The 13,888-nt window shown below is 67.1% G+C and overlaps 3 protein-coding genes across 3 annotated transcripts; 2 read left to right on the forward strand and 1 right to left on the reverse strand.

Moving 5' to 3' along the window:
- The first annotated feature begins 22 nt into the window (after positions 1-22).
- Positions 23-3,852, forward strand: NYAP1 (neuronal tyrosine phosphorylated phosphoinositide-3-kinase adaptor 1). The gene is given in 8 exon segments (XM_048290380.1): positions 23-121; positions 202-346; positions 1,010-1,160; positions 1,628-1,863; positions 2,030-2,878; positions 2,962-3,108; positions 3,457-3,683; positions 3,685-3,852. Coding segments are annotated over 6 exon segments (1,776 nt in total). The 5' UTR covers positions 23-121; positions 202-346; positions 1,010-1,011.
- A 1,907-nt stretch (positions 3,853-5,759) lies between these two features.
- On the forward strand, positions 5,760-8,545 carry AGFG2 (ArfGAP with FG repeats 2). Its single transcript, XM_048290388.1, has 11 exons — positions 5,760-5,992; positions 6,282-6,375; positions 6,456-6,571; positions 6,656-6,753; positions 6,785-6,946; positions 7,064-7,177; positions 7,629-7,677; positions 7,765-7,808; positions 7,891-7,962; positions 8,044-8,103; positions 8,340-8,545. Exons 1-11 carry the CDS (start codon positions 5,760-5,762, stop codon positions 8,483-8,485), a joined length of 1,188 nt encoding a protein of 395 aa, XP_048146345.1. The 3' UTR covers positions 8,486-8,545.
- Positions 8,546-9,302: 757 nt separating this feature from the next.
- Positions 9,303-13,568, reverse strand: LRCH4 (leucine rich repeats and calponin homology domain containing 4; the record flags this gene model as incomplete). The annotated part of the gene is given in 20 exon segments (XM_048290381.1): positions 9,303-9,841; positions 9,921-9,983; positions 10,416-10,508; positions 10,614-10,660; positions 10,742-10,838; positions 10,948-10,987; positions 11,199-11,276; positions 11,366-11,412; positions 11,500-11,546; positions 11,634-11,691; positions 11,786-11,812; positions 11,814-11,883; positions 11,971-12,044; positions 12,113-12,249; positions 12,330-12,435; positions 12,518-12,644; positions 12,718-12,764; positions 12,766-12,863; positions 13,291-13,351; positions 13,353-13,568. Coding segments are annotated over 20 exon segments (1,644 nt in total), but the record flags the coding sequence as incomplete, so codon positions are not given.
- Positions 13,569-13,888: the final 320 nt, after the last annotated feature.

Below are 13,888 nucleotides of genomic sequence, written 5' to 3' on the forward strand. Positions count from 1 at the left end.
GTGACTTCTCAGCGCTCCGCGGGTCCTCCGCGCCGCCAGGGGGCGGCAGCGCAGCCGCGGCGCGTCCCGGACGCTGCGTCAGCGCCAATGGAGCGGCGCGAGCGGGAGGCGGGAGCGGCCGGTGAGGGAGGAGGGGAGGGATGGGGGTGGGCCCGGGGCACCCCCCGCGCCCGGTGACCACCCGCTGCCCCTCCCCCGCAGGCCGCTAGAGCACCCCCCGCCATGGGCCAACGCCCCCCGTGAGCCCCCGGCCCGGGCCCGGCGGTGCTGGCGGCGGTGGGGGGGGGGGCGCGGCGGAGGAATTTCCCCCCCCCCCCCAACCCTGGGACCCCCGAGAGAGCGACAGGTAACGAGGGGCGGGGTGGGAGCAGGCCGAGCGCCCTGGGGGGGGAGAGAGGAGCCCGGTGTCCTGGTGGGGTGGGGGGACCCCGGACCCTGTATCCTGGGGGGTGGGGGAAGTGATGGGGGGACCCCAGGATTGAGAGTAATTTGAGCGTTTGGGTGGGGAGGAGGAGTCTTGGGGTGCTGGGGGGAACCGGACGGGTTTGAGGGATCCCCAGCACCGGTGTGAGCGGAGGGAGCCGGGTGCTCGGGGGTTTCACAAGCGTTCGGATGGGTTTGGGGGTACCTCGGCATCACCGCGGAGGGGTCCTCGTGCGGTTCGGGAACCCGGCGGGCGGGGGTGCAGGGGGACCCCAGGATCCCTTCTGGGGGGGTGGAAGGGTAGACGGACTCAGCCTCCAGGTGGGGAGGGGGGTCCTGGGAGGGGACTGAGGCGTCTGGGGGGGTTTGGGGAGGGCGGGCATTTGGGACCACACGAACAAGTGGGGGCTGGGGCCTTGAGGGTCGCGGTGGGCAGGGAGATGTGGAGGTCCGGGTGGGGCGGGGAGGGTCTCAGGACACGGGGTCCGGGTGGCTCTCAGGACCAGATTTTCGGGGGGGCGGGGGGTGGGTGGGGGGGGGGGTCCCAGGTCCGGGAGGGGGCGGGGTCTGAAGGCCCCGCCCCCAGCCATGAGCGCCCCCCCGCGGTCGGAGCTCGCCGCCGCCGCCGCCGCCCTGCTGCGCCTGGGCGAGGAGCGCCCCCCGGCGGCCGCCATGAACCTGCTGCAGCGCAAGGGCCGCCCCGAGTGGCGCCCCCGCGAGGAGGAGCCGCGCAAGGGGTGAGGGGACAACGGGGACACGCGCCGGGGAAGAAACCCCCCGAGACCACCCTGGGGGGAAACCGGTACCCCTGGGACCACCCTCAGGGGACACCGGGACCCCCAGGACTACTCTGGACCACTCTGGGGGGACACTGGGATCCCTCCTGACTGCCCTGGGAGGTCACCCCACCCTGGGAATTCCCCCTGCAGGACCCTGACTCACCCCAGGGAAACCTGGGACTTCCACCCCTTTCCAGAACCCCCCCTGCAGAGAGCTGCAATGGCCCCCTGCGCTCGTGGGATGACCCCTCAGACCCACGGCCCACCCTCTGCACCTCAGAACCCCTGAAGATGGGGGACCACAGTTCCCCCCTGTATCCCAGTGCCCCTGCCCCAGGGGAGCCAAGTCCCAGAGAGTTCCTGAGTGGGTCAGGGAGTCCCCAGAAATTTTGGGGTCGCCCTGACCCGCTGTGTCCCCTCCTCAGGGTCCCCAAGGCGCGGGACGGGGGGTCCCTGCGTCGCCCACTGCGCGTGGGGTTCCTGACCCTGCCAGCGCCGCAGGAACGCGGCCCCCGGCCCTGTGCCCCTGGCATGGCCCCCCGCTCCCTGTCCTGCCACGCTGTGGGGCTCCCGGACTCGGGGGTACCCCTGCGCCCCCCTGGGCCCCGCACCGGGCCCCCCGAGGGCCGGGGGCTCGAGGCACCGCCCGCCAAGAGAGGTGGTGAGTGGAACTGGCGGGGCTTGGGGAGTGCTTGGTGGGGCTGGGGGGCGATGGAGGAGGTGGGGGTGAGGGGTCTCAGGGCGGTTGGGGTGGCAGGGAGGGGACACGAGGGCTTTGAGGGGGAAGGGAGGGCGTACCACCCCCCTGACACCCCTCCCTTCCCCAGGCACCCCCCGGGGGGGCTGCGTGCGGCAGACGCCTCCCCTGAAGCCCTCGCGCAGCCCACAGACCCGGCTGTCGGCCGGGGCCCCCCCACCCCCCCTGGCCGAGCAGGGGGAGGGGGAGGAGCCCGTATACATCGAGATGGTGGGGGACGCCCGGGGGATCCCGGGGACGGATCCCCGGCGGGGGGGGGCCGGGAGGAGCACCCCCCCTCCCGCCGAGGAGCCCGAAGCCATTTATGAGGAAATGAGCTGCCCCCTGCCCGCGGGGGAGGGGCCGGGACACGCCCCTTTCCAGGGACACGCCCCATTCCACGGACACGCCCCCCACACCGCCCACGCCGCTTTCAGTGGCCACGTGCCGCACTCTGGCCACGCCCCCTACACCGGCCACGCCCCCTTCTCTGGCCACGCCCCTCACGCCGGCCGTGCCCCCTTCATAGGCCACGCCCCCTTCTCCGGCCCCGCGCCCGGCCCCGCGCCCATCCCCCCGCCCTTCCCCAACCTCCTCCGCCCCGCCCCCCCCCGCTGGCCCCGCCCCCCGAGGGCGCCTCGCGCCTGCCGCTCCCCTCGCGCCGCGAGGCCCCTCCCCCCGCCCGCGCGCGCAGCCACTCCACGCCCCTCCCCCCGCACCACGCGCCGGGAGGGGCGGGGCGCGAGCGCGGGGGGGCGGGGCTCGGGCCGCTGCCGCTCCCGCCTTCCGCCGAAGCCCCGCCCCCCGGAAAGCGCCCGCCCGCCTACGAGAGCCTGCGGGGGGGGCGTGGCCTCGGGAGGCCCCGCCCCGGCCCGCGAAGAGGACCCGCCCTCACGCCGAGGGGGCGGAGCCTCCTCCCGGCGCGGGAAGGAGACCGAGAGTGAGTGACGGGGAGGGGGCGGGGCTTGCGGCGGGGCCGGGCCCCCATGGGCGGGGCTGACTCCCCCTCCCCCCTTTTCGCAGAGGCGCCGGAGCCCCCCCGGGAGGAGCGGGGGGGGGCGGGGGCCGTTCCCCCCCCCTCGGGGATCCCCGTCCGGGCCGAGGGGCCCCGGGGGCGGCCGGGACCCCCCCTTCCCTGCCAGACCTTCCCTGCCTGCGGGAGACCCTCGGGTACGTGCGGTGTGGGGGCCGGTGTCGGGACATGTCGCGACACACCGAGGGGGCGGGAGGAGATTGCGGGGCAGATGGGGACACCGGGGGGACACGGAGGAACACGGTGAAATGGGGGGGGCAAGAGGTTACGTGAGGATACCGGGGGGGGCGTCATGTAGAGCGACGCGGGGAGGCATCCTGGGGGGAACGGGGGACATTTACGGGGACAGAGAGATCTTGGGCGGCCGCAGAGATGGGGTGTCCTGCAACGGGGGTGACACGGGGAGGGTGGCAAGGGGGGTGACACCGGGGCGGTGGCAGGGGGGTGACCCCGTGTCCCCCTGACACCCCCCTCCCCATCCCCAGAGCTCCCCGGGGGTCCCCGCCTGGGCCGCTCCGCCTCCACCTCGGGGGTGCGCCAGGCCGGGGCCCCCCCGTTCCCACGCGGTCCCCCCTCATCGCGCCCCCTCTCCGGAGGGGTCCCCGGCGGGGGTCCCGGGGGGGGGTTCCCCGCCGCCCCCCGGCCCCGGGACGGGCAGCTGCAGGAGGTGATCGACCGAAAACGCTGCGTCTGCACCGAGATAAAGGCGCGGGGGGGGCGGGGGGGGGGGGCTGTGCAAGCAGGACAGCCTGCCCCCCCTGCCCGCCCCCCCCGCCTGGAAAGGGGGGGCCGCTCCCGAGGGCCGCCCCCCGCCCCCGCCGCCTCCCGGCACCCCCCCGGCCCGCCGGCCCCACGCCGTGCTCTGGGACACCGCGATCTGACCCCCCCGGGGTGCCTGGAGCACCCCAAATCCTGCCCCTATAACTTCGGGGGGGTCCCCAAAATCATGGGGGGGGCTCCTAAAGATAAAGGGGGGGGGCTCCTAAAGTGGGGAGGGGGGGGCGACACGGCTGGGCCGGGTTGGGGAGAAATGGGGGTGGGTATTTATGGTATGTTGAGCCCTCCCGTAAGTAACGGGGTGGACACGCTCCTCAAACAAAGGGGGGAGGATGGAAACCACCCCCCCCCCCGGGGTAACAGGGAGGGACCCCAAAAAATGGGGGGGAAAAAAAACAACCCCAAAAAGTGGGGCGGGGTCGAGCCCCTCATTAAGGGGGATTTAAACCCCCCCAGTGCGGGGGGGCTTCCACTAAGGGGGTCTCGAGCCTCAATATCGGGGTACAGCTCCCCTTGTGAACTAAGAGGGTCCCTATAAACGGGCGGTAGAACTCCCCAATAAAGGGGGGGGGGGGGGTTCACCCCTCCCTAGGGGTGTCCAGCCCCCCCGAAAAAGTGGGGGGGGAATCACTCCTCAGTTGGGGTGTCCAGCCCCCCGAAAGGGGAGGGTGCTGTAACTGCTTTGCAATGTATTTATGGGGGGGGTATTTATGGGGGTGCATCAAGCAGGGGCCGGGGAGGGGGTTCCACTCCGGGGGTCCGCAGTGCGGCCTGTGGGGGGTGCGGGTGGGTGTTGTGTTGGAGGGGGGGGCCCCCAGTGCGGGGGGGGTGAGAGGGGAGGGGGGGATCTCCTCTGGGATTTTGGGTGGGGGACCATGGGGGGGGAGCAGAGGGCCCCCCCAACCCTTTCCTGGGACTCCCCCCAGGTCCTCTGTGCCTCATCCCCCCTCCGCTGCCCCCCCCCGTTACCAGGATTGCCTTTGTCCCCGCGGGGTCTGGGGGGGCCCCAGTCTGGGGGGGGGGGGCATGGGGACGGGGGGGTTTTGTAACGTGGTTCTGTGCACTATTAAAGAGAGATGCAGCTGGAAACGCTTGTCGAGGGGGGGGACCCCAAAAATGGGACTGGGACCCCCCCCCCTACAGCCCCTCACAATATGGTCAGAGGGGAAGAATAGGGGGTTTGGGAGAAAATGACCCCAAATGAGGTGATGGAGGAGGTAATAATAGTGAGTTTGTGGGGAAATGACCCAAAAAGAGAGGGAATGATAGTGAGTTTGTAGGAAAGTAACTCAAAGGAAAGGGGGGGGGGGGGGGGGGGGGGGGGGGCTGAATAATAGTGAATTTGTGGGAAAATGACCCAAAAAGGGATGAAGGAGTTGAAATAATAGTGAAGTTTGGGAGAAACGACTTAAAATAGAGGGGAGTAATAGGGATTTTTTCTGTGATAAACGCCGAAATCGAAGGGAATAATAGGAAATTTATAGGAAAGTGACCCACATTAAGGAGCCTTTACCTCGGTTTTGGGTATAAAACACTCACCAAGGACATTAGTAATGGGGGGGAGAGACCCCGAGTGAGGGCATTGAGACTCCCCAGATGGTCTCGTGCTGTGGTGGAGAGAAGCAACAATGGAGAATTTGGGGGGAAATTATCTCAGAAGAGGAATTTTTTCCTCTGACGGGCTCGGGGAGGACGGCGCTGAGGGGACGAAAAGGGCGGGAAGAGCCGGGAGGGCGGAGACCCCCCCAGACCCCCCTCCGTCACAGCGGGAAGAGCCGGGACGCGCCCGTGGTGGAAAACGCTGATTTTCCGTGAAACCTCCCCAAAATGGGGCGTTTCCCGCCGTGTCGGGGGGGCGAATCCCCTCACGGCGGGGGCGGGGCTGGCGCTGAGGGGACGGAAAGGGCGGGAAGAGCCGCGCGCAGCACGGGACGCCAGGGGGCGCTGCTCGCGGCACGCGGCCAATCAGCGGCGGCGCTGCGGCGGGGGCGGGGCCCGCGGGAGCGGGAAGATGGCGGCGGGCGGCGGCGGTGCCGGGCCGGGCGCGGGGCCCGGCGGAGGCCCCGGAGCCCGCAGGGGCAGCGCGAACCGGGACGCGGAGGCCGAGGTTTGGTGCCGGCGGGTGCGGGAGCTGGTGAGCGCGGTCCCCGCCAACCGGCTCTGCTTCGAGTGCGGCCAGCGCGGCGTCACCTACGTGGACATCAGCGTGGGCAGCCTCGTGTGCACCGGCTGCTCTGGGGCGCTGTGAGCTGGGCGGGGGCCGTGGGTGTGAGGGGCGGGGGCCGCGGGAGGCGGCGGGGCCAATTTAGCCCGGGGGGGCGGGGTCAGCTCGCGGTGGGTGGGGCCACACCGGGTCAAGTGGCCATTGATTGGCTGCGGCCGCTGGGGGCGTGGCTTAGCGGGGAGGGGGCGTGGCCGAGGCACGTTGCTCCGCATGCTTGAGTTCTTGGATGACTTTTTTTGAGAGAAAAAGCTCCGTTTTGGGTGTTTATGGGCGCAGGGGGGGGCGCTGACCCCCCGAATCCCTACGCAGGCGGGGACTGAACCCCCCCCACCGTGTCAAGTCCATCTCCATGACGACGTTCACCGAGGCCGAGGTGCTGTTCCTGCAGGAGCACGGGAATGAGGTAAGGGAGGGGCTGTGAAGGCCCTGCTCTTTTCACCCCACCCTGCCCACATCCCCATGTCCCCTCCCCGATCCCCCCAGGCCTGCAGGCGGGTCTGGCTTGGCACCTTCGACCCCCGGACTTCACTGCTCCCTGACTCCTGCGACCCCCAGAAGCTGAAGGAGTTCCTGCAGGAGAAATACGAGAAAAAACGATGGTATAAGAGGAGTTGGGGGTGCATTTGTGGAGGGCAGTACTGTGTGAGGACCCTCTCAGTCAGTATTTTGCCCTCCCTTGGCAGGTATGTGGCACCAGAACAAGTGAAAGCCCCCCAAAGCAACACAGCGGAGCCCGCGCCCCCCCCAGCTCCTCCATGGGGACACGGGGACACTGCCACAGGTGAGACCGGGGCACTTTTGGGGGTACCCAGGGGGAATTCCACCCCCTGACCTTGTGGTGCCCCCCCAGCCCCGCCAAGCCACCCACCGCCCTCCCCAGCCTGCCCAAAAGGCCAGCACCGACCTCCTGGCTGACATCGGGGGCGACCCCTTTGCTGGCCCTGCCCCAGGACCTGCCTTTGCTGCCTTCCCCGGTGAGCTGGGGATGTTTCGGGGTGCTCTGGGAGGGCTGGGAGGGTACTGGTCATGGAGCATGGGGGTCTCTTGGGGGCCTGGTGACCAGCTATGAGTGACCCCAGCCCCCTCCCCAGGCCTAGCCCCACCCCGGTCTGCCTTCCCCGGTTTCGATGCCTTTGGAACCAGCCCTGGAGCACCAGCATTTGGGGGAGCTGTGCCCCCCTTCCACACCCCACCCACCACCACAGGTACCCTGAGACCCCCCAGCACTCTTGGGATGGGGGCTTGGGGTCTTCCTGGCAGCCTATGGGGGATTAGGGAGGGGTTTGGTGTCCCCCCGTACCTTTGGAACACCTGGGATTAATGGGAAAGGGGGAGTTGAGGTCTCCCCATTCCTTGTGGGGTTCTGGGGATGGGGCTTGGGGTCCCAGCATCATTCTAAGGTAACTGTGGGGCCAATGGGGAAGGATTTGGTGGCAACCTGAGACCCCTGGAATTTTTGGAGAGGGGGGAGGAAGTCCCCCCCATCACATTCTGGGGGCTGGGGAAGGAGTTTTAGGTCCCCTCCCATCCAGGATTAGTATCAACCCTCTCTTTGTCGAGTGTTGGGGGCAGGGGGGGGCTTTGGGGGCTCTGTCACTCTCAGGGGTCCTACGAGCTTTTGGGGACCCCGCCATGGTTTCTCTCTTGCACCTGCAGGGGGTGGGGCCACCTCTGTTCTGCCCACAGGGGGAGGAGCTTCTGTCAGGTAGTGCCCCCCCTTTTCTCCCCCTACCTTGCTGAGCGTGCAGGACCTGACCCTCCCCCCCTCACGGCTCACCCCTCTCCCCTGCAGCCTCTTTGGGACCTTCCGTGCCCCCCCAGCGCTGCCCTATGGGGGTAAGTCAGCTTCATCCCCAACCCTTCGGACCTCTAAAGGTGAGGGAGGGCCCAGGGGTGACACCTGTGCCCCCCCACCCAGGCTACACCAACCCCTTCACAGCCCCCGTGACCCCCAGACCCTCCACCAACCCCTTCCAGAGCAACGGCCCTGGTGAGTGACCCCCTGACCCCCCCCACTCCCCCGACCAGGATGGGATCTGGGGGGTCCCCAATGCTGTGTCCCCTCTTTTAGGTGCTGCTTTCACCTCGCCCCCCGTTCCTGGGGGATTCCCCAGCCCCTTCCAGGCTGATGGTAAGAGCCGGAGGGGAGTGGGGGTGTTAAATATTGGGGAAACCTCTGCCCAACCCCCCCCGCTGACTCCTCCCCATTTCACCCCCCAGGATTGCCTTTTGGTGGGTTCAACGTTGCCAAAGCTTCCACCAACCCCTTTGTGGTGAGGAGGGGGCCGGGGGAGAGTTGAGGAGGTGAGGGGAGGTTCCTCAACCCCCTTTCCCTGCTGCTGACCCCCCCTTTTGTGCCCCCTGCAGACGGCTTCGACCCCAATGGCCCCATTCGGCATCAGGCACCCGAGCACCAACCCCTTCCTCTGACTGCTGCTGCTCGTGGGGCGCTTGGCCCATCCCTCACAGCCCCCCCAGATTGTGGGGAGCCCCTCCCCCTCCGCCGGGACTAGGTTTTATTTTTGGTTTGAGAGATTTATCGTGATATCTAATATATATTCGATAGAAACGGCTTCGATCTTGGTACCTCTCTGGAACTGAAACTCCCCCGCCGCAATCGCCCCTCCCCTCTAAATCCGTGGGGCCCTCACTAAAGATGGCGGCCACGGGTGGCGCCCTCACAGCTCTGCCCTCAGCCAAGATGGCGGCCCCCCGCAGTCCCCTGCCTGCCCTCAGCCAAGATGGCGGCCCCCGCAGTCCCCTGCCTGCCCTCAGCCAAGATGGCGGCCGCCGCCTCACCGCTGAGGGCACCGCCTGCCCTCAACAAAGATGGCGCCGAGGCTGCGCTGGGGGCGGGGCTTCGCTGAGGCTCCGGCGGGGGGGGGAGGGGGTAATTAAGGGTGGTCTCGGGGGGGGGACGACACCCCCAACCCCCCCCGCGGGGCTCGGGCCGGGCTCAGCTCCTCCAGGACCTGCTGGGGGAAGGGGGGAATTAGTGGGGGTTAATTTGGGGAGGGGGTTAATGGGGGGTGACACAGCGTAGCTGGAGGGGGAGCATCCCCTTTTGGGCGCAGAAAAGACAAAAACGGACAAAAAGCTCAGCAGTGGCAGGCAGGAGACGGACAGGACTGAAACCACCTCCCCCCCCCCCAAAAAAAACTAGTGACACCCCCCCAGGTTTTGGTCCCACCCGGTGACCCCCCCAGTCATCACACAGAGACGGGGATGTACCAAGTATAAGTTTGGGGGAGATATCCATACTTAGGACACAAAATAATGATTATAATTAATTATAATAACAACGATATATTAATTATAATAACAACGATATAATAGTTAAATATAATAATTTTAATAATAATTAATTACAATAAATTTTGGTCATCTGTATTTTAACATCTTTCCATTATAATTAAGTTACAATTAACTATAATTATTAACTTATTATGCTCACAGTCTTGTATGACAACTCATTATAATAACTCATTATAATAGCTCATTATAATAGTAACAACTCATAATAATAATACTAAAACTCATAACTCATTATAATTAATTATAATGTGAATAATTAACATCACACCCCCAGGGGGGCAAAAGGGGTTCAGCCCCTCCCCCTTCCCTGCCTCAGTTTCCCAGCGTTAAGGCACAAGAAAAGGGGAGAGGGGGGAGGGAAAGGTGCAGAGGCGGGACCCCCCCCGGGGGGTTTGGGGGCTCCCCCGAGGTTTTGGGGGGGCTCCCCCGGGTTTGGGGGTCCCTCAGCAGCCAAAGAGCGCGCGGTGGGCGGCGACGAGCAGCGCCATGAGGAGGCCGTAGAAGAGCGCGAAGAGCAGCCCAGGGGGGGTGCGCCGGGGACGGGGGGGCTTCACCTGGGGGGGGAACCCCATGTCAGCTGTGGGAGGGGCGCAGGACCCCCCCGAATCAACCTCCCCCTCACCAAAACGGTACCTCGGGGACCCCCGAGCGCCGGCAGGGGAAGGGCTGCGGCGTCCGGCGGGTGCTGGGGGGGCTCTGGGGGGGAAAAAAGGGGGGGTCAGGGAGGGTTTGGGGGGTAAATTTAAAAAAAAAAGGGGCATGGAGGGCTTGGGGGGTGTTTGTTGGGCTTACGCAGGTGCCAGAGACATAAAAAAGGGTTTTGGGGTAATGAGAGGAGTCAGGGGAGAGGTTGGGGTTCAGGGGGATTTGGGGGCTCTAGGGGGGTCTGAGGAGGGCTAGGGGGGTCTTGAAGAGTTCTGAAGGATTTTGTGCAGAGTGGGGGGTGGCTGGGAGGTTTTAGGGGAGTCGGGGGGTGTTTTCAGGGTTCAGGGGCATGTTTTGGGGTTGGGGGGGATGTTTTGGCGTTGTGGAGATTTCAGGGAGGTGTTTCGGGCAGATGTGGGGGGGTTTTGGGATTTAGGGAGTGTTTTGGGGTTTCGGGGGGGGGGCTTTGGGGGTCCCACTCACAGCCCAGGGGCGCAGCCGGGCGGCCACACGGCCAAGCAGCTCCGAGTCCCCCAACTCATCCGGGAGCCGCAGCTGCAGCAGCGCCTCGAGGCTCTGTGGGGATGGGGTCACAGCAGGGACCCCCCAAAAACATGTGAGGGGGGAGCAGACCCCCAAAACCCCCCCAAAATAAACGGGGAGGGGAGGGAGGGTCATTACCTGGCGCATCTCAGCGATCAACTCCCGCTGGTTGGGGTCCGGGGGGGCTGCGGGGGAGATTTGGGGGGGTCACGCCCTGGGGGGGCACTGGGGGGAGGGTACAAGGGGGGGGGGGGGGCGTGTCCTACCTGGTTTGGGGGCACTGCAGGAGGAGGAGGAGGTGGGGCCAAGGCAGGCGCTGGGTTTTGGGGGGGTGGAGGGGGGGCCAGGGGCTCTGTCGGGGTCCTGGGGGAAGTGGAGGAGTAATTAAGACTCCTGTTAATTAGGGCTGAGCCTGGAGGAAGGGGTAACTGAGACCCGTGTTAATTAGGACTGAGCCTAACGAGGTCCTCACCGGCATCGTCGTCGTCCAGGGGGGTCTCTGGGTGGGGCTCCTGTGGGGAGTGAGAGCAGGACAGTGCCTGGCCCTTGTCCCCTGATCCCATTCCCAACGTCCCAAACCCACCCCCAGTCCCTGTCCCAGTCTGCCCCCTCCATCCCCACCCGTCCCCCAGTCCCATCCCTGATTTCCAGCCCCAAATCCACCATCCCAGCCCCCAATTCCTAATCCCTGTCCCCAGTTCCCAACCTCAAAACCCCCAGTACCTGTCCCGACTCCTCTTCCTCTCCCTCTCTCTCCACACCTCCAGGTTCTTGGGGCGTCTCCGGGAAGTGGGGACCCCTCTAGGGAGAGGGGGAGTCAAAACCCCCCAAAATCTTCCCTGAGCCCCCAAACTCTCCCTGAACCTGCCAAACCTCCCCAAGCCCCTCACCTGATATCCTCGGGGGTGTCACCTCTTGGGGTCTGGCTCTGCTGCTCCTGGGGGACAAAGGGGGGCCCAGGATTTGGAGGGGAACCCCAAAACTTGAGGGGGGGGTTCAGGGAGGGTTGGGGGGGTTATGTCACCTCAGGCGTGGGCTCCTCCTCAAGCTGCTCCGGGTCACTGTCACCAGCTGTGGGGACAAGGGGTGTGACAGGGGGGGTCCCCAGAAGGTGACAGGAGGTCCCGGGGGGGGTTTTGGGGGTTCCACCCCCCTCACCTGCCCCACTGCGCATCTCCCTGTGCTGCCGGGACAGCTCCGAGGACTCATCCGTGGACTGAAATGGTGCCAAGGGGGGTGCAGGGTGGGGGAGTCAGTTGAGGAACACACCAAATTTCCCCTCTGCCCCCCAAAATGCCCCCAAATCCCACCTCGTTCCCTGACCAGCGCTTGCTGCCCGCTGTCGACGCTGTGGAAGCCAGAGTCCAGCCCCCCCCGTGGCCAGAGGGGACACGGCTCGTCCGGGGGACTGCAGAGGGCAAACAGGGCTGAGAGACCCCAAAAACCCCCCTGGAGGGGACAGTGGGGGTCCCCCCTCTTTGCGCCCCTCCTTTACCATGCTGGGGGGGGGTGGGCGGCAGCCTCGGTTTCCAGGTACTTGAAAATGTGGACTTTGCCCTTCAGGCAGATCTGGGGGGGCACAGGGGTGTCAGGAGGAGCTTTTGGGGGGTCGAGGGATCCCCCGGGGCCCCACTCACGTGGGCGGGGGGGAACTGGAGAGGGTTGCTGTCCGCCAGCAGCATTTGGAGGTGCCGGAGCCGCCGGAAGCAGCGCGGGATCGCAACCACCCGGTTGCAGGAGAAATCCAGCCGGACCAGGGGTAACTCCGAGAGCTCTGAGGGGAGGATACGGACACGCGAGGGATCAACAGGACCCTCCCAAAGCAGCGGGACCCGCCCCGAGTCCCTCACCTACCCTCGGGCAGAGCCGAGAGCTGGTTCCGCCGCACGTTGAGGTCCCGCAGCGCCCGCAGCTGCCCCAGCCCCGGCGGCAGCGCCCGCAGCCGGTTACAGCCGACGTCCTGCGGGGCAAAGCGGGGGTCAGGGGGGGTCCCAACACAACCCGACCCCCGCGGGGCTCGACCCCCGTGCCCCGGCGCTCACCAGCTGCCGCAGCGTGCGCAGGGCGCCGAGGTTCGGGGGCAGCTGGGCCAGGCGGTTGTTGCTGGCGTTGAGGACGCGCAGGGGCAGGAGGCAGAGGCAGGCGGGCAGAGAGCTCAGCTGGTTGCGGCTGCGGGGGGCACAGCGGGGTCACGGGGCGCTGCTGGACCCCCCCAAATCGCCCTCTCGGGGCTGGGCCGTACCTGAGGTCCAGGTGCGCCAGGGCCTGGAGGTTGGCTATGGCCGGGGGGGACGCTGCGCAGGCAGTTGTGGTACAGGCTGAGCCCCTCCAGCGAGACCAGGCGACAAGCGGCCTCGGGCACCTCCCCGAAACGGTTCCGGGACAGGTCTGGAGGGACGAGGGGGACACGGGGGGACATGCGGGACAGGGACGGGGACCCACAGGGACGGGACGGGGGATCCTCAGGGAGGGAGAGGGACGATGGGGACAAGAGATCTTCAGGGATAAGAACAGGGGACGCAGATCCCCGGGGACAGGGGTGCTGATGCCCCCCCAACCGCCCCGTCCGTGGACTCAGACCCGCCCAGCAGCGAGGGGGAAACTGAGGCCGCCGGACCGCTCGGACCAGGCGCTCCGGCTCGTCCCGTCCCGGCGCCTCCTCACCCGCCTCCGGCACCTCCCGCAGGCCTCGGGCTCCGGGAGGCGCCGAAAGAGGCGGGGCACCCGCAGCCTCCCCTGGGCGGGGGGAAACATCCCGAGTGACCCCGGGGTGTGGAGAAGGGTCGGGGGTCCTGCCCCCGGTCCGCGGCCTCACCGGCTTGTGTGGTGTCGCTGAGGTCCCAGCGCCGCGCCGCCGCCGCCGGGAAGGCGCGCAGGCCGCCGGCCGGCCAGGCTGAGGGTGCCGCAGGCCTCTGCTTCTTCCAGGGCGCGTTCAGTGCCGGCTCCTCCGGGCAGGCGGCCCAGCGGCGGCGGCGGCAACTCAGCCGTGACAGCCCCCACCGCCCCCCGCGGCCATGGCGGCCCCGGAGCTCCGCTCGCCGCGGCCGCCGCTGCCCGACTGAGCCCCGGACACTTCCGGACCCCGCCACAGGGGCGGGGTCAGAGCGGCAGCCAATCAGAACAAGGGGCGCGCGGGACGGCGGCGAATCGGAGAGGGCGAGTGGGGGGCTTCGTCGGGAGAGATGCGGAAGTTCGCTCTTTGATTGATAGGTAAGTTGACCAATCGTCATCAAGCCGCGGTGGGTGTGGTGCCCAACTGCAGCCAATCACAGCTAAGGCACACTTCACCAACGGCGAGCGAGAAGGCGGAGCCCGTTGCTTGGCAACGGCCCCGACAATTTTTGGTGGCAGCAGCCAATCGGATTCGAGGAGGCCCCAGATTGATGTGCAAAGCAACCAATCGTCTTGAGGCA

This window comes from Corvus hawaiiensis, chromosome 39 (assembly GCF_020740725.1).
Source record: "Corvus hawaiiensis isolate bCorHaw1 chromosome 39, bCorHaw1.pri.cur, whole genome shotgun sequence".
In the NCBI taxonomy this organism is placed as follows: domain Eukaryota; kingdom Metazoa; phylum Chordata; class Aves; order Passeriformes; family Corvidae; genus Corvus; species Corvus hawaiiensis.

Bases quoted from the DNA above. Each gene is read 5' to 3' on its own strand.
- AGFG2 (XM_048290388.1), top strand. From the start codon at position 5,760: ATGGCGGCGGGCGGCGGCGGTGCCGGGCCGGGCGCGGGGCCCGGCGGA. The intron at 6,754-6,784 runs GTGAGACCGGGG...GGGGGTACCCAG, and splicing joins ACACGGGGACACTGCCACAG to GGGGAATTCCACCCCCTGAC. The intron at 7,678-7,764 runs GTAGTGCCCCCC...TCTCCCCTGCAG, and splicing joins GGGGGAGGAGCTTCTGTCAG to CCTCTTTGGGACCTTCCGTG.